The sequence below is a fragment of the Pan troglodytes genome, chromosome X (genome assembly GCF_028858775.2).
Source record: "Pan troglodytes isolate AG18354 chromosome X, NHGRI_mPanTro3-v2.0_pri, whole genome shotgun sequence".
Taxonomy (NCBI): Eukaryota; Metazoa; Chordata; class Mammalia; order Primates; family Hominidae; genus Pan; species Pan troglodytes.
Window position 1 is genome coordinate 22,564,728 of NC_072421.2, and position 22,845 is coordinate 22,587,572.

At 42.8% G+C, this 22,845-nt stretch overlaps 1 protein-coding gene across 6 annotated transcripts in view; it reads left to right on the forward strand.

The window, feature by feature from the left end:
- SMS (spermine synthase) overlaps nt 1-22,845 on the forward strand; it is a 78,071-nt gene that overhangs the window by 18,154 nt on the left and 37,072 nt on the right. For 4 of the 6 annotated variants that reach the window (XM_054676989.2, XM_063804221.1, XM_054676990.1 and 1 more), the window contains exons 2-7: nt 8,076-8,196; nt 12,774-12,867; nt 13,385-13,449; nt 17,931-18,106; nt 18,827-18,981; nt 19,753-19,833. In XM_054676989.2, the coding sequence (XP_054532964.1) occupies nt 8,076-8,196; nt 12,774-12,867; nt 13,385-13,449; nt 17,931-18,106; nt 18,827-18,981; nt 19,753-19,833 (692 nt within the window). The remainder of the gene's footprint in view (nt 1-8,075; nt 8,197-12,773; nt 12,868-13,384; nt 13,450-17,930; nt 18,107-18,826; nt 18,982-19,752; nt 19,834-22,845) is intronic. The other 2 variants (XM_063804222.1, XM_054676993.1) reach the window with 1 other exon arrangement.

Sequence of the window (22,845 nt, forward strand, 5' to 3'; positions counted from 1 at the left end):
TCATCATGCAGCTGTTGTAAAAAGGACTAGACATAGGGCTATAAAGCCAAGCTGTTAAGTAAGGCATGCCAAAGGACCACCTGCTTGACCTAGAAATTCATTAAGCTTCTAATATCTGAGAAGTCTAATAGGCAGATCCTTTTTTAAAATTAAGTTAAACTTTTAATTGTAAACTAAAATTTTCATTTGTGAAATTGAAGTCTTTTTTGCATATCACTTGATTTCTGTAATCTGGACCTGCTGCCTGTCAGTCTTTGTGCTTTTGATGGACTTAGCACATTCTGAGTTCAAAAGATGCTCTCAGACCCTTAGGCAGTGCTCAGCCATGGGCTTGGGTGAAAAGGAGACTTGAGGGATGCCGCGCTCTTTGTCATTCTTTTCAGAGGGGTTATGCCAGTGGTGTTGGTGACTTCTGAACAGATACTTCTTTAACTTGGTATAATTTATGTAAATTTTAGTGTACCAGTTCTGAGTTTTGACCAGTGCATACAGTTGTGTAACCACCACTAGTATCAAGATTAGAAACATCTGAACGTGGTTTTAAAGCAGCTACCTGATTTCAAATTGGATTGGAATCCAGTTTCCTTTCCTCTTTTAGGTTTAGGGGTCTATCAAGAAAAATCAGAAAGCTGCTTTATGTGTGAAGGGACATTGTGCACAACCTGAGCCTGGCTGTCAGGTTATCTGACGTTAGGATCTGGGGTTTAGGGGAAAGGATGCCTGCGTTTGTGCTTCCCCTTGCGTTGAGTTGCAAACTGGCTCTATTGCCAGCCAGCTCGCACACCATCTTCCCGTGGAGAGAGTGCAGATCCCTGAAAGGAGCAGGCAAGAAGGGGCTGGGTATAAGCCTGACCAAAGGTGGGCCCTTGGACTTAGGTGGCAAGTGGTAAGCATGGGCGGGGAAGGCGTGAGTGACTGTCTGTGTGTACATCTGTGTGTGTGTGTAGGGGCACTGAGAATAAAGTGTGAGTGAGGGCTTGGAGCTCTGGAAATTTCGGCAGTTCTTTGGTGGCTGGGGCTGCAGTTGCTGGAGCAGTAGGTGGGCTGGAGGTTCGGCTTTGGGTCTTATCACTTGGCATGATGCGATGATGGGGATGACTAAACACCCCTTGGAGCCAGTTCTGGGAGAGACCTAGGAGGGAAAGGGGCTTGATAGTGAGGTATGAAATTTTCAGCCTTCATAACTAAAAATATGCTTGGCGAGAATAGAAATTCATCTCCCAATTTCACAAGCCAGGTGCTCCTTGACCATGAGAGAGCTGAAAGGAATGTGAATGTAAATCTTCTGTTCCTTTTTTTTTAATGTATAGATCATGTATACAATAAGGTAGATTATCAAACATGTACAGCAGAAGGCTCATTTCAGATCAGACGTTCTACATTCAGTGAGGGTGGTAGAAATGAAAACATTTTATTCATTTTGCATGTTGCCTATATTTTCTAATTTTAAAAATACACATATTGCTTCTTTCTGTATTAATAAAAGCTTATTTTAAATGACCGTACTAATACAGTTTGTACTGTGGTTAAAATATACATGACCTTGACCATGAGAGAGCTAAATCTTCTGTTCCAACCGCCTCATTTTGCAGAGGACAATGTCAAGGCTCTGGCCTGTGGAATCTGATGGCTCTGCCTGAGGGGAGGGGTGTTGACAACACACAAGACAGTTGGAGTTGTGTAGCCTTCAGAAAGCCCCGTGTGCTCATGGCCTGAGTTTTCTTAGCTAAAGTTTTTGAAGTTGAAAAAACAGCCACAAGCCAAGGTCACAAGTAGAGAGAGGTTTTTTTGTTATTGTTTTTTATCTTTCTGGATGTGTGAGAATTGCATATTTCCTTAGGGCAGCCTCTAATGGAATTTAGTTTGTTAAGGAGGATGTTAGATTCTCAAAGCTGAAGGAGGAGCAGGAATATTATATGCATGTCTTTTTTTTTTTTTTTTTTTTGGTGCCAGGTTCGATTTTGATTCAGAGTGACTCCCTGGCCTAGTAAGGTTGGCTAGTACAGCTAATCTACTTTATGCACACGGGGCTGCATACCATGTGGATCAGTGATTAAATAGCAGTACAAGACCATGAGGGAAGGAAGGAACTGATGTTGATTCTGGGTTCTATATAGGAACCCTACAAAGTAGTGTTTCTACTTTATGAGGAAGTTAGGTCTGTAAGTGAAAAGTCCTGGCCAGCGAGTTTGGTTGGGGTAGGCTCTGGTGGGAGGCTTGAGGGGGAGCCTGTTATGGGGAATGTTAAGTGGCTGGTGATGTAACCATCGATGAGAGAAGGGAAGTAACAAGCCTGATTTTGATCCAAGACTTGTGATTGGAACAGTGCTGGGAGCAGTTGCACAGGAGGCAGGTTCCAGCTAGATACACAGATTTGTGCTTTGGGCATCTGGAGCTGATGCTCAGGGTCAGAAGAATGAGTTTCTCCAAGACGGGCCTGTAAATGGTTCCCTGGTAGAAAATGAGGCAGGAGGGTGAAGCTTAGGCCTTGATTCTTTTTTTTCCCTTCCTGTCTTCCCTTCCCTTCCTTTAGTAGTGGTGTATTTAATTTGGACCAGTTTATTCATTTTAAGTTGTTGTTGAACAAACACACAAAGTAGGCAGTGGGCTGGAAATGGGGACATTGCGTTGTTCAGTAGACAAAGGACACGTTTTGCCTTGGGAGAGGTCACTGTGTTTCTGAGCGCTTTGGAAGGCTGACTGATCTACTAGTTACAATATGTTGTTCTTGCCTGGCCATTGAAGTGAATTTTCTGAGAACTTCTGCCAAAGAAGAACATTTCATTGGCCTAATTTGGATGACTATGTCTCCTTCAAAGTAGTGTGATGAGCTCTGTTAGCATTTGAATCTGTCTTCACATTTTCTTCTGATTTGTGGACACTTACGACCTTGCTATCCTGTGTTCTCAAATTTGGGTGTATTCTGACCTCAGGCTCGTTTTCACCTGTGTATAGAGCATCTAGTAGTTCTCAAGGGATTGTATTGCCCCTCTCCTGCCCTTGGGGCAGTTGGGGTGTGGGGTCTTTTATTGACAAGCAAGGGCATTCCTGACATTTAGTGGGTATGGCTGGGGTTACCAAAGTCCTGTGAAAGACAGGGCAGCCTTTCTTACCACGTTGTTAACCTTACCCCTGATATCAAGGAACTCTGATAGAGCAAGTCTGATTTGTTTGGTCGTTTTACAAGTTCCATACTAGACAGGCATAAAGGTTGAAATTTGGAATAATTACAAAGCATTTTCTGGGGCATGTGACAGGTTACCCGTGGCTTCAGTTAGTAAAGAGTTCTAACTTTTTTCAGCCCCTCTGTTGAGCATTTTCTATAACTTTTTGGTGAGTTGAGTATAACTGGTATGGAAATGGTAGGGGGTTTCTTTTCCTTTTTTTGTGTTGGGTGATTTAGATTAGTGGTTCTCAACTGTGGCTGGACATTGGAATTTCCCAGGGAGCTTTTGAAAATACTCATGCCTGGGGCCCACCCCCACATTTCTACTTAATTGGCCTAATGTGTGGCATTGGAATTTTTAAAAACTCCTCAGGTGATGATTATTACTTATTTTTTTGAAATAGGGTCTCACTGTTGCCCAGGCTGAAGTGAGGTGGCACAATCACGGGTCACTGCAGCCTTCACCTCCCAGGCTAAGGTGTTCCTCCCATCTCAGCCTCCTGGGTAGCTGGGACTATAGGGGCATGCCACTATGTCCGGCTAATTTTTGTATTTTTGGTAGAGACAGATTTTACCACGTTGCCCAGGCTGGTCTCGAACTCCTGGGCTCAAGCGATCCTCCTGCCTTGACCTCCTAAAGTGTTGGGATTACAGGCGTGAAACACCATGCCTGGCCTCCCTGGGTGAATGAAAATGCACAGCTAGGATTGTAAACCACTGGTCTAGATGTTTTTGAACCTCTGCAAAGATACAGTAATAAAGGATGATGAATTCAGCCAAATAAAATAATTTTTTATTTGCCACCAAACATTTATTGAGCACCTGGGATCAAGATGACTAAGTGAGCCACCTCATGCTTTTGCTTTGTTTTCACTTTAAAAGCCCTGATTTGGAAAGAGATACTACTGCGGAGTTTTCAGCTCTAGCTCCCCTTCCTGGAGTGTCTTCCCCAAGGGCTGGGTGACAGGGAGGCCCCAAATCAGGAGGAAGGTGAGGATGAAGGGAGATGAATGGTGGGCAAAATGGTGGTGTCCCCATAAGGCCCTGCAGACACCTTCCTGGCAGGGCTAGCATACTCAGATGCCCACAGGGACCAGGCGGCCGCACAAATGAATAGGGCTTGTGGGTAAATGAGCTTCCAGAAACACGTTCAGCTTTGGCCTGTTTTTACTGAACTTGGCGGGTAAGCCTATAGTGTGGGAACAAGTAATACTTCAAATCGGATTTCTTGTGTAGTTTTTCCTTCAGTTTGAAACCTGGCCGGAGGACTTTCTGTAGCCCACACGGTGCCTTTCTGTTAATTGTGCCAGTTAGAAAAAGGGGATGGCCACTACACTGGGCTTGGCCAGCAGTCAAAGCCTTTGCATAGATCAGACAAAGACACCCCCTTTCCTTGGCCTAAGGGATGAGGTTCACCCCAGCTCAGCCACCCAGGCCAGGGTCCTCGTTCACTGCACAGCCTGGTCAATTACACGCAGGGTGGCCTTGTCTAGATTGTTCGTTCACCAGCATGGGGGTTCGGGTTCTGTTTTGTAATGTGCCAACAGAACCATCTTGAGGCCGTTTACCAGGAGTGATGATTTGTTTTATATGCTTTCAAAACAGAAAACATCTGTTCTAGCCAAAGAGGGATTGCTTAATTTCAGAATGGCTCTTCAGATTCAGGGAAAGTTCTGCCTGGCTCAGTACACTCAAGCCACCTCCACAGTGGGCTGGCCAACCACACGTCAGTGACAAACACAAACTGAACAAGGTTAGTTTATCTTACCAAGTTTGAAATCAGATTTTTTTTTTTTTTTTTTTTTGTGAAGTAGAATTCAGTCTTAAATGTTACAGTTCTGGGGATATAATTCAGACCTTCGCTTTTAATTTCCTGAAACCAATTTCAGAATAGCAAAGCAAGCTAGATTATTTTCTGCCAAACGACTTTCCCAAAGGCACAGTTTTGCTAGGAACAAATGAGAGCTTAAGGATTCATTGGGCCACCGCTGCTCGGTGTTTATAGATGCTTGTGCTGCTGTGGGAGTGTGACATGGATTCTGCGCTGGTAGTTTCTCCCTGATGTGGGACTTTTTCTTGGAGACTCTTTCATTTTGGCCATCTGTAGGGCTTGACCACCCTGACATCCAGCCCTACCCAAGTCCTTGCAAGTTTCAGCTGCATCCTCACTTTGGCTAGCCAGACCCCTGCATTCTGAGGGGGAGGAAACCACTTCTTTGGGGGTGAACACCTGTTGGTGACTTTTGGAAGGGGTTGCTCTAGTTCTTAGGTCTGTCTGAAGTCCCTTTGCTTTTTCTCTTCTTCCTATCTCAATTGCTGATACCCCACGGGTCTCAGGGCTGTGGCCCATTTATTTCTACCTATACCTGTTTGGGGATTTAGGGTTACACTCTGTCATCTAGTTTTGTTCCACATGTTGTCCATGAGTTTTGGCTGGGCTGTCAACTGCTCTGCTTGACAATTCCGAATATTAAATTATGTTTTCACTGCCACTTTTAGTATTCTGTTTGCTATTGTTAAAGTTGAAAACGAATTTTGGGCAGGTGTATTAGCTTGCTAGGGTTGCTGTAACAAAGTACTACAAATTGGATAGTTTACAATGGCAGAGATGTATTCTCTCACAGTTCTGGAGGCCAGAAGTTCCAGATCAAAACATGACAGGCCCATGCTTCCCCAGAAGGCCCTAGGGGAGAATCCATCCTTGCCTCTTCAGCTTCTGGTGCGCTTCTAGCTGTCCTGGGCTTGGCATGTTGCTCTTAATCACTCCAATCTCTGCCTCCGTCTTATGTCACCTGCCCCCTTTTCTCCCTGTATCTTCTCTTCTGTCTCTTATAAGGGCACTTGTCATTGGGTTTAGGGTCTGGGTACCTGGATAATCCAGATGCTTTTATCTCAAGATCCTTAACTTAATTACATCTACAAAGACCATTTTCCAAAGAAAGTCACATCCCCAGGTTCTGGAGATTAAGATGTGGATATATGTTTTTGGTGCTACCATTATACCCACTACAGTGGGAGAGAGTGAAATCTTCTGATTTTTAAATGGCAACTGATTTACACTTTTAAAAAGTCTGTGCAGGGACTGGGTGCGGTGGTCCACGCCTGTAATCCCAGCACTTCGGGAGGCTGTGGCAGGTGGATTGCTTGAGCTCAGGAGTTTGAGACCAGCCTGGGCAATATGGTGAAACCCCATCGCTACCAAAAATGTACAAAAATTAGTTGGACATGGGCTGGGCGCGGCGGATCACAAGGTCAGGAGATTGAGACCATCTTGGCTAACACAGTGAAACCCTGTCTCTACTACAAATACAAAAAAAAAAAAAAAAAGCCGGGCGTGGTGGCGGGCGCCTGTAGTCCTAGCTACTCGGGAGGCTGAGGCAGGAGAATGGTGTGAACCTGGAAGGCGGAGCTTGCAGTGAGCCAGGATCACACCACTGCACTCCAGCCTGGGCTACAGAGCCAGACTCTGTCTCAAAAAAAATAAAATAAAATAAAATAATAAATTAAAAAAAAACAAATAAATAAAAATTAGTTGGGCACGGTGGTTCGCACCTGTAGTCCCAGCTACTTGGGAGGCTGAAGCAAGAGGATCACTTAAGCCCAGGAAGCAGAGGTTGCATTGAGCCGAGATTGCGCCAATGCACTTCAACCTGGGCGACAGAGGGAGATCCTGTCTCAAAAAATAAAAAAAGTCTGTGCAGGCCAGAATAAGTCATATCTGTCCACTTTGGCCTCTAAACTTCCCGTTTGTAGCCTTCATTCAGTGGCCTTGGGAACACAGTTCTAAGTCACTAGAGATAGACTCTTTATGCACAGTGAAAAAATCCTTAACTTCCCAGTTCTAGTTTCGGCACTACTTAGTTTATGGCAGAAATTCTAATGTGATTTTCTTGGCAAATCACACTGCAATCAGCTGTGACTCTTTGTTTTTTTCTTTTACCTCTGTTCAGGTCACAGAGATGTTTCATTTTGATATTTACCAGGCTGTTTTTCCCCTCACAGGAGCCAGCCTTCAGAGGGCTGGTGGGAAAGTAAAGAGTAATTCCTCTTGTCATATCTTGGTTCTTTGTTTTACATTTATTAGGGAATGCCTGCTTTGTAGATAGAACTAGAGAAGAAAAAATTGCATTTACCCCTTATTCTAAGTATTGTAATGTTGGATGTTCTTGAAGATCCTGGCTTCAAGTGAACCTGCGGAGGTTAATGTACTTTACCTGGGAACACTGATTGCACTTTTGGGAGTAGGACACTGGGCAGGATGGGAGACAGGAGGATTGGCTTCTGCGACCATGGGGGTGGGGTGGGGAGACCGACAAGCCAGCAGGTTGTCCCATATGGAATCGTTGTCCAGTTTCTACCATTTAGAGCTATGTTACTGAGGATTACTGTTGGATATTTTTTTCCAGTTATAAAAGCAGCACATCCTTTTTGTAAAACATGGGGGAAAAAAAGCTTGTCATTTATATTACTCATCAGCAGTGGACAGGTATCCCCTTTCTAGTACCATGTGTCCTCATTAATTTATTTAACCTGAAGTGGAATCTCATTTGTTGTACTTGAATTTATTTGCATTTCTTTAATTTCTGCTTAGGGTGAATATTTTGTTATGCTGTCTCTAGGCTGAATATGTCTACATCCTTGGCGCAGCTATTTGTGGTCGGCTTTTTTGTTCTTACCATCGTGTAATCTGGTGGTCTGCGTTGCCTTTGCTTGCAGGGTGGAGAATGTTTATCGCTCATGTCATGACAAGGGATAAGTGACACTGACAACTTTGTTCAGGTTTTTTAATTTTTATTTATTTATTTATTTATTTATTTATTTTTAAGCTCAGTCCTCAAACTGTGCCTCATTGGCCTTCCTTCTGAACGTTTCTTTCTGACCATCTTGCCTTCTTCCCCTTGTTCTCCAGCTGATGGTGAGACCATTCTAAAAGGCCTCCAGTCCATTTTCCAGGAGCAGGGGATGGCGGAGTCGGTGCACACCTGGCAGGACCATGGCTATTTAGCAACCTACACAAACAAGAACGGCAGGTGAGCAGTGTCCAGTGCTGTTCTTCATATCTGGTCACTTATGAGCAGAGAGGGTGACAGAGTGGAGGATGGGGGTGGCATCCGGCATTTTTTTTTCTCCTTTGACATCTTTTAGGATGGGAATGGAACTTGGTGCTTCTCAACCGTAGCTGCACATCAGAATCTCCTGGTAGTGTTACCGACCACAGGTTCTTAAGCTCTCATGTATATAGAGATTGACAGGAGGCCAAACATGTTTCCCAGACAAGTTTTTTGTGAAGACTGATGCCCAGAGTGGGCATAAGGGAGGCAGCCCAGGAAAAGTTTTGTGGCTTACTCCCCCAAGGGCAGCTGCAGGTGATGTTTTGAAGGGAGTGACGTGAATAGTTCATGAGGTAGATGAGTGTCATTGCAGGTACGCACCCAGGGAGTGGTGTGCAGACTCAGTGAGGCCTCCTGCTAATGTATACACTCTGAAGTGGCTGGTGAGCCCCGCTCTTGGCGGGGACTTTAGCGTAATAGTAAGACGGGCAGGATCGCTCACTGGGCTCATGCAAGCGGTAGGTCAACTCCCTGGAGTAAAAAGTTTATGGTAGAACTCAGCCTCTTAAGTCCCTGGAGTAAGATTTACCATAGGAAGCTGCTTATCTTAGTGTTTTCCAGGTCTCTGGTCAGCAGAGATGATATCGGAGGGGCTGGGGTCCAGATGGATGGGTTGGTTGGGGTGCCCACCACCTGTGGGGACCCACTAGTTTGCAGCAGAGGCCCGTAGGGGGCATGCCGAGGCCTTCTCGCTGCAGGATGCTGAGCTGCAGATGCCCTTGCTCAGCTCGAAGTAGGGTGGGTGCAGGCTGAGGTTGCCTGCTCTAGGATGGCCAGCAGCAGTGCTGCAGGGCCCCAGGGGCAGCCCGCACAGAGCCTCAAGTAGCGCTTTGCCATCTTCCTGGCTCCTAGAGCCTGGTATTTCTGTAAGTAAGTGTGTTATTACGGTTGGGGGGAGCCCAGGTCCCTTCTCTACTCTGTTTCTGGAGAGCTTTCACGAAACACTCGTGCCTGGGCATTTCCCCCAGAAATTGAGGTCACAGGGCCTAGACATCTGGATTTCTCCAAAGCCCCAGTGGTTCTATGTGGCCAGGACCAAGAACCCCTGGTGGCATAAGCAGTTTTAAAAGGCAGGCAATGATCCCCTGGGCCCCTACCGTAAGAGTTCTTGAAGCAATAAGTGGATCTGCGGCAGGGCCCAGATTCCATTTCCAGGAAGCTCCCGGGGGATGCTGATGCTGCTGGACAGCTGACCACACTTGGAGTAGCACTGTTATGACTGATTATCAGCTACTGCAGACCATGGTAAAATGCAGAAGAAAACCTAAACTAAGAAATGACTGATGACAAGAAACCAGTGCGTTGAGCTCTTGGTATTTCCTTAAATCTTGGTTTGTATTATATCTGGACTGGCTTAGTATGTAAAACTACTAATTAAGATTCTTAGTAATTTGCACTATTAATTTAGAAATGTAATAGGGTACAGTATATACTGCTCAGGTGATGAGTGCACCAAAATCTCACGAATCAGCACTAAAGAATTTACTCATGTAACCAAACACCACCCGTTCCCCAATAACCTATGGAAATAAACATTAAAATAAATAAAAATGTGAACTCCAGGATGGGGTATTTTCGATGGCTTTTATTCTGTTACCTCAGTGGGTACCCAGTACTGGAATTCCACGTGGCTTCCTTAATGTCCCACTTTTTCTGTCTTTGTTTCTGTATTAAAGGAAAAAGTAGCCACCTCCATGATATTCCAGAGACCTAGAGATGAGGGAAACCTGTACTTTTTGAGCTCACTGCCCCTTCCACTATTCTCTCTATAAGTCTCCATGGCCCACCCCTGTGGCAATAATTGGTGTTCTCTATCCTGATACCTCTCAAAGACATCCTAACCCCTTCTTCCCCAAGCCCAGGCTTGTATTTCTAACTGTGTAGCAAACCTCCCTGTGTGTTTAGTAGATACCTCAAATGTATCTAAGATGATGATTTCTTCCTCATATGAACACCACCACCAAACCCTCCTCTCCCCTGTGTCCTTTGCTTCCTTGCTGTGACCCAGTTGATGGATGGTCTCTTGGAAGCAGAGGCTGTAGCTGTCCTAGAGCCCTCTGGCTCCTGCAGGATTACACTGAGCCCCTCCCTGTACCTGCTGCCTCTCACTGTTTTTACTGTGGTCCATCTTTTGGGGACTACAGCAAATTGGAACTCATCATCCACCGCCTCCGGTGGCAGGCTCCTCAGCCAGCACCAGGTGAAAAGTTGCACTTCTTATCTCCTAAAGGCCTTTGCAGCTGGGCCCTGCCTACCTCTGTATGACAGTTATTGAAGTTTCTACCATAGGCACCAATTCCAGTTGTACAGGAGACTTAGAATTCTTCCCAGAAGGGGTTTTTGAGTGACAAGAGCTGTTTGGAAACTGCTTCGAAAAGCCATAAACAAAAACCCCAAATGAACTGCTTAGGGTTTTTGTTGTTGTTGTTGTTTTTGAGACCGAATCTTGCTCTGTTGCCCAGGCTGGAGTGCAGTGGCACAATCTTGGCTTACTGCAACCTCTGCGTCCCGGGTTCAAACAGTTCTCCCACCTCAGCCTTCCAAGTGACTGGAATTACAGGCACTCACCACCACATCCAGATAATTTTGTGTTTTTAATAGAGACGGGGTTTCACCACGTTGCCCAGGCTGGTCTCGAACTCCTGGCTCAAGCCATCCACCTGCCTCGGCCTCCCAAAGTGTTGGGATTACAAGCATGAGCCACCGCACCTGGCCAGCTTAGTTTTTAAGAGTTTTCTACTTGGTCTCCTTCCTCTCTCACTTGGTCAACTGGTACCCACCCTGAGGTGCCTGTCCTGAAACCTCACCTCTCCTACCCATGCATGGGCTTGGGGAAAGGACCTGAGCCACCTTTATTCAGGTTCTCTATTCCCTGCCCCCCGAGCCCAGGCACACTTTCCCCCCTCTGTTTCTGGTTTTATCCCTACTAGCACCTTAATCCTTGACACTGCCTTCTAGCATTCTCTGTGTTCATGCTAGAACCACCCAAGTGGATAAAGGGGACCTTACTTCTCTATTGTTCCTTCCCCCTCTCCTCTGCTGCTGGTGAAGGAGGGAAAGGAAAGATGATCCTCTCATTCTGGTGTAGAAGAGTTTGTGGACTCTGGGGAAGAACTTGATTTCTGAGGTCACTTAAGGGCTGAAGGTGAAAAATTAACTAGTTTTGTTTTATTTTAAATTTTTTATAGAGACAGGGTCTCACTCTGTCGCCCAGGCTGGAGTGCAGTGGTGCGATCATGGCTCACTTTGGCCTTGACCTCCCGGGCTTAAGGAATCCTCCTGCCTCATCCTCCCAAGTAGCTGGGACTACAGGCGTGTGCCACCATGCTTAGCTAATTTTTTGTTTTTTTTGTTTTTATCCAAGCACACTGTCTGTATTCTCTGAACAGAATTGATCTTCTAATTTAGTATTTTTCAAACATTTCTTTACCTATAATTTATAGTAGGAGGTAATCATAACCCTGGAAATAACACATCTGTGTAAATGCAAAACAAATACATGCATAGGCCGGGCATGGTGGCTCACGCCTGTAGTCTCAACACTTCGGGAGGCCGAGGCAGGTGGATCACCTGAGGTCAGGAGTTCAAGACCCACCTGGCCAACATGGTGAAACTCCGTCTCTACTAAAAATACAAAATTAGCCAGGTGTGGTGGGACACGCCTGTGGTCCCAGCTACTCGGGAGGCTGAGACAGGAGAATCGCTTGAACCCAGGAGGTGGAGGCTGCAGTGAGCCGAGATCATGTCACTGCACTCCAGCCTGGGCAAGACAGAGCGCGACTCCATCTCAGAAAAAAAAAAAAAAAAAACCATGCATATAACTAAAACAAAAGTTTCATCAAATACATCTTGGTGCATGTGATACCCTCAAATATGTTTATTTCATTAAAAAAGAAAAAGGGCTGGTCAGAAAATTTTGTGTAAAGGTTGCTGTCACATTTTTTAAAATCTTTAAAAATGTAAACCATTCTTACTTAGCTTGCAGGCTTTACAAAAACATACTGTGGGATGGATTAGGTTTGCAGGCAGTTGGCCTGGATTTTCCAGAGTGCCTACTAAATTAATTTACCTACCACCAGCCTGCAGTTAGGAAAAAATGGCTCTGGTTTGAACTCTGAATGTTAACTGAGAAAAACCAGTTTACCCTTCTCCACACTCCCTTCCTCTTAAGGCAGTAGTTACTAAACCTGGCAAAATTACCTAGAGAACCTTTTTAAAAACCAGATTCACAGAACTGCTACTGAATCACTTTCTGGGCCCAAGAACCAGTTTTGAAAACCTTAATATTTGGTAATGCCCTCTAAACCTTCCACAAATGATTGGTAGTTTCTCCCCACAAGACGCAGCCCTAGGAAGAAAGCAAAAAGCTTAACTGTATACTTTTAGGGAAATAAAGAGCAGTGGTCTTTTAATTGGGTGACATCTCTCTCTCTCTCTCTTTTTTTTTTAATGCCCCGATACAATTCTTAAGCTTAAAATTATATTTTCCTTTGTAGCTTTGCCAATTTGAGAATTTACCCACATGGATTGGTGTTGCTGGACCTTCAGAGTTATGATGGTGATGCGCAAGGCAAAGAAGAGATCGACAGTGTCGGTTTTTCACTTTCATTTACTCAGTGTTTAAGGATCATAGTATCTGCTTAGCTTAGTGTTAAAATAATGTTCTCTTCATTGCTTACTTTCCAGTTAATTTTAAACTTTCCTCCCTCCACATAAGTGATTTTAGAATAGAAGTAGTTGTTTAGTTGTTTTTAGGAACCTGGGTGTCAGCGTTCCCTTTTAACTACCTTAGTATGAGTAATCTTATTTTCCACTGGAGGGAATAGAAAACCTTTAACCAGGATTTTTATAGCTGCAGTACCCTTTAGCCTTCCTCTTCCATGTTACTTTGTTGCTAACTTACGCTAAGATTAGGTCAGCAACATGAACGGATAGTTGGTATGGGAGAGTGGAATTGGGCCAGGTGTCTACAGGCTGCTAGAGGGTAGGAGGAGGGGCAGGTCAATCTCGCACAGCTCTGTCAACATGGCCTCAGTCGTTGGGTCTGTAATTTAGTTCTTCCATGCAGCTTATTCTACAAGCCCATTGATTTTTCTTTTAATTGTAGATTTTGAACAAAGTAGAGGAAAGAATGAAAGAATTGAGTCAGGACAGTACTGGGCGGGTGAAACGGTAAGTCCACTCTTGAATGTCCTTTTATATTTAATCGATTGAAACAATCATAGTTGGCTGGGCGCGGTAGCTCACACCTGTAATCCCAGCAATTTAGGAGGCCGAGGCAGGCGGATCACTTGAAGTCAGGAGTTTGAGACCAGCCTGGCCAACGTGGCAAAACACCGTCTCTACTAAAAATACAAAAATTAGCTGGGTGTGGTAGTGCATGCCTGTAATTCCAGCTACTTGAAAGGCTGACACATGCGAATGGCCTGAACCGAGGAGGCAGGAAGCAGAGGTTGCAGTGAGCCGAGATCGCACCGCTGCACTCCTGCCTGGGTGACACAATGAGACTGTCTCAAGAAAAAAAAAAAAAAACAAGTCAGAATGGCGGTGTGGTCCCCAGTAGTGTCTGCTTAAGATGTGGAAAAGATCAAACTCAGCACCTCCTTCTGGCAACATGGTGAACTGAACTACTGGGCCCCTCACACCAAAACAAGACAGTGTATGAACATTCATGTGCATGGATGCACACACACACATGCTAGGTAAAATGAAACTAAGGCAGAAAGGGGATATGGACCAACTCCAAGGAGTTGGAACTGCCTAAAGTGGAGACCCAGGTAGAGCTGCCACCTCATCAAAGGGAGCTAGAAAACTCCTGACTTCAGTTCGAGACCAGCCTGACCAACATGGGTGAAACCCCGTCTCTACTAAAAATAGAAAAAGTAGCCAGGCGTGGTGGTACGTGCTTGTAATCCCAGCTTCTCAGGAGGCTGAGGCAGGAGAATCGCTTGAACCCGGGAAGCGGAGGTTGCAGTGAGCTGAGATCGCACCACTGCACTCCATCCTGGGCAACAGAGTGAAACTCGCCTCAAAACAAAACAAAACAAATACCTGACTTCAACCTTTCCAGGAAAGAGAAAAGGTCACTTTTTCTCCTTCAGGCTCTAGGCCCCAGAGTGAAGTTAAGCAATTTTAAGAGACTTCCTACAGGGTGGGGTGATAAGAAAATTTGCCTCAAGGCTTTCAAAGAAGAAAACTTTCCAAGATACTAAGAATTGATAGGCCACCAACTTTAAGCTGCCATAGGCAGGTTATTTTCAAGTGATCATGAGGAAAATGAAGCTCTCCCTTTCCAGTGGGATGGGCACTAGCCCCACATGGCTATTTAAAGTTAATTAAAATACACAATTCAGTTCCTTAGTCACAATAGCTAGTGGTTAGTGTCTGCCATGTGGGACAGTACAACTACGGAACATTTTCATCATCCAAATTTCTGTCGGACACTGCCGAAGTGTTTGCCAGTGGTGTCAGATTTTAAAAGAATGCAATTCGGACATTGTGGGAAGGAACTAGTGTCTGGTACATCATGGGAATTAAGAAGTGCTTTGGATACACAGCATGCAAATGCAGGGCAATTTACTCTTGCCCTGCCTTGGTGGATCCTCATCAGGCCTTAAGGCATAGAAGGCCTGTCCCTTGCTCATAAAATTAACCTCAGTTGCAGAGACCAACACAGAGGGACTTCCTCATTGCTGAGCAACGGAAATACAGGTTTCTCCAGTTCATGGCACTTTCCAGAAGAAGGAATCCTTATTGGCAAGTGTTAGGATGTTTAAGTACTTAATTACTCAGCATGCTAAGTTTGATCAGCCCACAAGAAAGCTCCAGAGCAGATGTAAGATAACTAGGTAATTGTTTAACCTCCTGTAGTTAAAGAGGAAAGCAGGAAACTGAAAGTGAAAAGAAGACGCCACAGTATAGAACTATTTTTTTGAGATCTGTTAGAGCACTCAGGCTCTTTTGGAGCACCCAAGCTCAGTTTAGGGTCCCCAGCCATGTCTCTCACCCTTCACCTTCCTTTAAAAACACATCCACACCCATATACCCATACCACTTTTTGGACATTTCATCTTTTCCTGTTGGCAGGGTTTTCCTTATCTGCACCCATTTGGAACGAACAGGTTCCCCACTGTCAGAAAGGGTCTTAACTTTATGATAATGAATTGGTCCACATCAAAATGTGGTCTGATTTTTATCAGTTGCCTCTAGGAGTGAGTAAACAGAATACATTTATGGGCTTCAGCATTCATGAGAAGTCTGGTTCTTTTCCTTTTTTGGTATAGGAGTTTTCTAAGAGTGGAGTTAAGCTTTAGATCTTCAAAATACCTTGCTTATGCTTGTCACAGTTTTTATTATCTTTTCATGAAATAAGGTTGACGACAGCTAGAAATTGGGTATACCTTGTTGTAAACCCTTTGTTACTGGCCTCAAAAGGACAAGGATTGCTATCCTTTTTTTTTTTTTTTTTTTTTTAAATCTGGAGAATAAAGATCAGAGGTTAAATGTTAGAGATTAAATCATTAACAAATAACCCAGTAACATTATCTGAAATTATTCCCCTTTGATAAGTTAAGTCTGAATTTTCGACTAAGAAGCTATGGGGATGTACTTGAATTTATTTTTGTTTTCTACTTTCAAGTGAAAAAACAAAACAAGGTCACATAAATTAACTTTGATTTTAAAAGGTTCTTGCAATTTACACAGTATACCTAAGGCCTGGGCTATAATCTACCTGAATTGGTGTAGTCCAGTTTCATTTTTCAGCAGTGAAGGTTGAAACGAGTTTGGTAGGGTGCTCTATAGTACCTCCTGGTAGCCCGTTATAGGGCTACCAGCGAGATGCCCTTTAATGCTAGGTTGAGCACTTCATCAGGGTAGTGGCATTTACATCCTGTTAAGATCCTTCTTTCTTTGCTAGTCTTTAAAAAAACCATAGAGTTACAATGTAGGAAAGAGCTCTTCACCTTAGTCAAGGCACTATTGACACAATTGAGAACAGGCACTGTTTATTTTCAGTGGGTTTGTCTGTAGTGCAGTAATTGCCGATAGGTGGCTGGCTGTCAAGGAGAGGGTAGTCTTCCTCTCCTGGAAGTGAGTGACTTTGTCGTTCATCCAGTGCCATGGGTGGCTCACTCTCACCTCACTCCCCACCATCAGCCAGGGGTGGAAGAGGCTTCCTCCAAGTCCTGTTCGCCTGCTCTCTAGCAGTTGTCCTGATTGGTGCTTCACATTTTACAATTTACAAGAAAAACCCTCTAGAATGCCTCACATTCTGAAAGCTGAATTTGTTCACATGGAAGGTGAAGAAGTGGTTAAATGAAGAGTTGTCAGGATGACATGAATTTATGGGAGTTTGCCTTTTCAATCTCGGTGTTCTTTATAGATGTTAGTATTCCCTCATAGAAAGCCTTGTTAACTTGTAACAGGTTTAGACTGTACTCTTGGAAGCTGGTGAGCAGGGAAGGGAAAGAGACTCATAAGAGTATGTCAGGCCGCATATCCCAGCATTTTACATGTCTACAGCTGTACATCATGGCGTTTTAATGTTGAACACTACTGTGTTTGAGAACACATGACTCACGCAGTTGTGTTATGTATGCAGTGAGCTCTCCTTTTCTTTGTGTTTGGGTTAGACTTGCCAAGCCCCTTTTCCAGGTCTTTTTTTTCCTGTCATTTAGTGTCCTCTGCTGGTACCTTCTAGTACATTCATCCTGTGAAAAATACCGGGTATTTACAAAAGAATGAATGAAAAAATCATCATTTTGCAGCCTCTGTAGTAGTAACTGGTTCAGGCCAGAATCTTCTGCATGCTAAAACCACTGGTAAAGGTTTGTTGGGGGGTGAGGACTTTTACCTAGTTTCAGAGGACCACCCCACAGCCTGCTTAGTAATTTCAGAGGGTGAAAAGGTACCTTTGCAAATGGAGAGAGCCCATGAATACCACTTTAACCAAGTGATCACAGACTTAGCATCACCAATAATAGGACAGATACACATCTTGTGTTCCTGATGTGATGCCTGTGTAATATATGTCAACCTGATTCTAACCATGAAGAGTGAGAGATTATCAGGTAAACCCACGAGTCATTTTTCAGCAGAATAGCTGGTCTGTACTTGGAGATATCAGTGTCATGAAACATACCAGTAAAAAAAAAATTCTACGTTACATGAGGATAAAAAAGAAAAAAAATAGGGAAATGCAGTGTATGAGCCTTTATTCAAGAGCAGAACATCTATAAAGGATATAACTGGGGACACTTGAAGATGGACTCTGTACTAGATAACCATATCATACCCATGTGAGCTGGTGTAAATGTGGTCATGTCCATGTAGTTATGTAGATAGTCTTAAGAGACAGATGCTGCTGGAGCATTTGAAATATGAAGTGTGCAGTGGCCATCTTCTCCTTCAGCTTTTTGTTAGAGAAAATCTAAAGCATGACAGGATTTTTTAAAAAGTGAACTGTGTACAATAGTTGTCAACATTTGGTGGTGGCCGTGATTATATAAAACTAAAAGCCCAAGCTTTGGATTCGTTTTGTGCTTGTCAAAAGTCGGCAGTCATGTGGCTTTCTTTTGCACACTCTTCATCCTGGCTCCACTTGTAAGGCAGTGTTCTAGTAAGGTACATTTCTGTTTTTCTCTTTTTTCCAGATTACCACCCATAGTGCGAGGAGGAGCCATCGACAGATATTGGCCCACCGCCGATGGGCGCCTGGTTGAATATGACATAGATGAAGTGGTATATGACGAAGATTCACCTTATCAAAATATAAAAATTCTACACTCGAAGCAGTTTGGAAATATTCTCATCCTTAGTGGGGATGTTAGTAAGTATTCCATCCCTGCCCCGATCACGTAACAAAGTGGTGATGTGTTGAATGATGGTGTTTTCCTGACAATTACTACTGTTGTGGATTTGTTTGAGTTTGTTTTTGACACTGCTGGTTTTTGAGATGCACATTTATGTCATATTAACCTGTGGAGTGTCTGGGCTTTCACATAAACTTTGTCTTGACATTGCTTCCTTAGTGATGAGTATTTGGATTGTATTTCAAAAGAAAATGCATTTGCATATTAAAAAAAAACCTTTTTGTTACAGAACAATTCAAACCTAAGTAGACAAACTAGTGTGATGAACCCACATGTACTTACCATCGAGTGTGAACAATTACCACCTCCTAGCCAGTCTTATTTTACCTAAACCCCAGTCCACTTTGTCCCTGTCATATTATTTTGAAGCAGCTCACAGACATCATATTATTTCATTTGTAAAGATGTAATTGCTTTTAGTTATTCGGTATATTGACACATTTTTAAGGCTGGGTTTTCTTCCCACTGACTAATGTCCATTTGTATTAGGTGTCAGATGGTCAGGGTTGATGAAAAAGTCCTCAATGGAAAAAAAGCTTGCAAATTGTTCACAGTTTTAAAAAATTGAAAATGAAAAATTTACATTTTGGTCTAGATCCCAGCTCTTCAGTGTGGTGGGGCCAGGTGGTTTGTGTGTTAAGGTAGACTCACCATTTGGATCTGTTTCTCCTCCCTAGATTTGGCAGAGAGTGATTTGGCATATACCCGGGCCATCATGGGCAGTGGCAAAGAAGATTACACTGGCAAAGATGTACTCATTCTGGGAGGTGGAGACGGAGGCATATTGTGTGAAATAGTCAAACTAAAACCAAAGATGGTCACTATGGTAGAGATATCCTTTGTTGTATAAGAGAACAAGTTCAGTGGGCTTCTTTTGTTTCCTTCCTTCAGTGTCTCACAACTCAAATTAATGTTACCACAGACTAGAGGCAAATGTGTTACCTAGACTGCCTTGAACAGACAATTTAGTAACAGTACCCTTTTATGTGGCCATCAACAAAGAAATAATCAGCTGGGCACAGTGGCTCATGCCTGTAATCCTAGCACTTTGGGAGGCCGAGGCGGGTGGATCACCTGAGGTCAGGAGTTCAAGACCAGCCTGATCAACATGGCGAAACCCTATCTCTACTAAAATTACAAAAATTAGCCAGGCATGGTGGCGGGCACCTGTAATCCCAGCTACTCGGGAGGCTGAGACAGGAGAATTGCTTGAACCCTAGGTGGCAGAGGTTGCAGTAAGCCAAGATTGCGCAACTTCACTCCAGCCTGGGTGACAGTAAGACTCTGTCTCAAAAACAAACAAATAATCTACCTAGTTGAGGATTAAAGAGCAAAGGACTTTGATACTGTGTCTGCTGCCTAGCAGTTTCCAAAATGGCTTCTCTAAAGCCATCTCATGAGGAGAAAAGAAGATTAAGTTCCTTTTGAGTGTCCTTAGTGTGAAAATAAAGTCACTGCCTCATTCATCATTTTGTTAAATTTGTGATACCCAAGTTAGTATTATAAAACCTTTGTTTGTCTTAATCCTTTCTTTAAAGTATTACTATTTCAGAATTCTTTGATATACCCAAATTCTCCTTAACCTGTTGCGGACATTGACCAAATGGTGATTGATGGGTGTAAGAAATACATGCGAAAAACGTGTGGCGATGTCTTAGACAATCTTAAAGGAGACTGCTATCAGGTAATTGTTTTCTGGATAATGTAGTTTTAAGTGAACTAATAATATAAGTTATTGATCAGAATTGTGCCTTATTAAAACAGCTTTTAGTATAGTTGGTTGAGAAGATAAATACATCATCTGTCTCTTCATATGAGTTATATGTATATTTGTATTTAGGGTGCACACGTACCAATGATGGGAAAGCACCAACTCCAGATTCTCTGAATTAAATAAAATTAATTCTTTTTTTTTTTTATTATACTTTCAGTTCTACGGTACATGTGCAGAATGTACAGGTTTGTTACATAGGTATACACGTGCCATGGTGGTTTGCTGCACCTATGAACCCATCATCTAGGTTTTAAGCCCTGCATGCGTTAGGTATTTCTTCTAATGCTATCCTTCCCCTAGCCCCCTACCTCCGATCGGCCCCGGTGTGTGATGTTCCCCTCCCTGTGTCCATGTGTTCTCATTGTTCAGCTTACATTTAGGAGTGAGAACATGCGGTGTTTGGTTTTCCGTTCTTGTGTTAGTTTGCTGAGAATGATGGTTTCCAGCTTCATCCATGTCCCTGCAGAGGACATGAACTCATTCTTTTTTATGGCTGCATAGTATTCCATGGCATATATGTGCCACGTTTTCTTTATCCAGCCTATCCTTAATGGGCATTTGGGTTGGTTCCAAGTCTTTGCTATTGTGAATAGTGCCGCAATAAATATACGTGTGCATGTGTCTTTATAGTAGAATGACTTATAATCCTTTGTATGTATACCCAGTAATGTGATCGCTGGGTCAAATGGTATTTCTAGTCCTAGATCCTTGAGGAATCGCTACGCTGTCTTCTACAATGGTTGAACTAATTTACACTCCCACCAACAGTATAAAAGTGTTCCTATTTCTCCACATCCTCTCCAGCATCTGTTGCTTCCTGACTTTTTAATGATCGCCATTCTAACTCCAGCTTGGGCTGCAGAGCGAGAATGTCTCAAAAAAAAAAAACCTTATAATAATAATAAAAAAGAAACCTTAGTAAAAATCAAGTAGTACACAAAGCTAAAGATTGCTTTTACATATGTACAAAATTTCCAAGTAAAATAATAAGCTAAATCTGGCAAATTAAGTCTATATTATGCTCAAGTAGGATTTAGTTAGAAGTGTAAAGATTTCAATTTTAAGAAATCTGTCAACTTAATTCGTTAGGTGAATAATTTAAAGGAGGAAAATAACAGATGACAAAGAATTTGAGAATATTTAGCAGTCATTTTAAATAAAAACTAATGCAGTATAGCCATGTAAAATTAGCCAGGTGTGGCGGTGTGTGCCTGTAATTCCAGCTACATGGAAGGCTGAGGCAGGAGAATCGCTTGAACCCGGAAGGTGGAGGTTGCAGTTAGCTGGGATTGCACCACTGCACTCCAGCCTGGGCAACAGAGGGAGACTGTCTCCAAAAAAAAAAAAAAATATATATATATATATATATATATACACACACACACATATATATATATACACACACACATATATATATATACACACATATATATATACACATATATATATTTCCATCTAACAAATCTGTACATGTACTTCCTGAATCTAAAATAAAAGTTAAATTATAAATTACTTGAATAAAATAAAATTGCAATAGAGATGAAACTACCTGAACGTTGATAGAAACTTAGGTTGTGGTAAATAGAAAAATAGAAAATATAATAGATAGCAAAAGCCATTTCCACTGAAAATAGGAAGAAGATGAGGATGCCTATTATCTTTTTCAACATTATTTTTTGAGGTAGCTGAGATAGTAAAGTAGATGAAAACAGTATAAATCTAATTATTTGTAGATGATGTGAATACTAGAAAATCCAGGAAACTTACATAGGAAATTATTTGAATTAATGGGAATTTGATGAAGTGATTGGATAAAGCCAGCCTAGATTTTTTCTCTATACTAAATGCTAACTCATTTAAATAGGATTTCCTTCCCACCCATTTCCTTTCAAAGTAATCAAGTGTTAAATTCCTAGGAATATATTTAACAAGAATGGTATTGTGAGACTGGTATGAATTATGTTAAGATGTTATTGAAAGACATCAAAGTCTGAATATGTGGAGAGGCATGCTGTATTTCTTGTATTGAAAGAACAGGCCGGGCGTGGTGGCTCACCTGTAATCCCAGCACTTTGGGAGGCCGAGGTGGGTGGATCACTTGAAGTCAGGAGTTGGAGAACAGCCTGGTCAACATGGTGGAATCCCGTGTCTACTAAAAATACAAAAATTAGCCCGCCGTGGTGGTGGGTGCTTATAATCTAGCTACTCTGGAGGCTGAGGCAGGAGAATTGCTTGAACCCGGGAGGTGGAGGTTGCAGTGAGCCAAGATTGCACCACTGCACTCCAGCCTGGGTGGCAGAGCAAGATTCCGTCTCAAAAAAAAAAAAAGGAACAATGTCTATTCTTCCCAATTTATTATGAGTAATCCCAAGGAGGGGGTAGGGGTTTAAAAGTAGACCAACTGATTTTGAAGTTGATTTGTAAAAATAAGTATCTAAGAATACCCAAGAAAACTTGAAAAAAGAATCATAGTGTGAAGCGAAATATGTCCTATTTGTTGTTAATGTACTATAAGGCACGATAATCAAATAGGAAGTATGAAAGGAATACACAAGGACCTAGGAATGTCAGAGGAACTTGAACAGGTCTGAGTATGTATTCCTACACACTGCTAATATGGTCTAAGATACATTTCAGTTGACTTGGGAAAAGCTTTAGTTGAGTTAGTGTGTGATGCCGGTATAAGAAGTTATCCATCTGCATGAGAACCAAGTTAGCTAACAATAGAAATAGGAATTTTGGTGACTTAGGCTCTAAATGTAAAAACTAATACATTTAAGACAATTTAGAGTACTTAACCTTGGAGTTCAGAAATCTCTTAAAGATAGGACACTCAAACTGTTAATGGTATTATAATGTTGTCATTACCAAGCCAAAAGTCAGACTAGAAGAAAGACTAGTAACAAGCATGACAGGGAATTG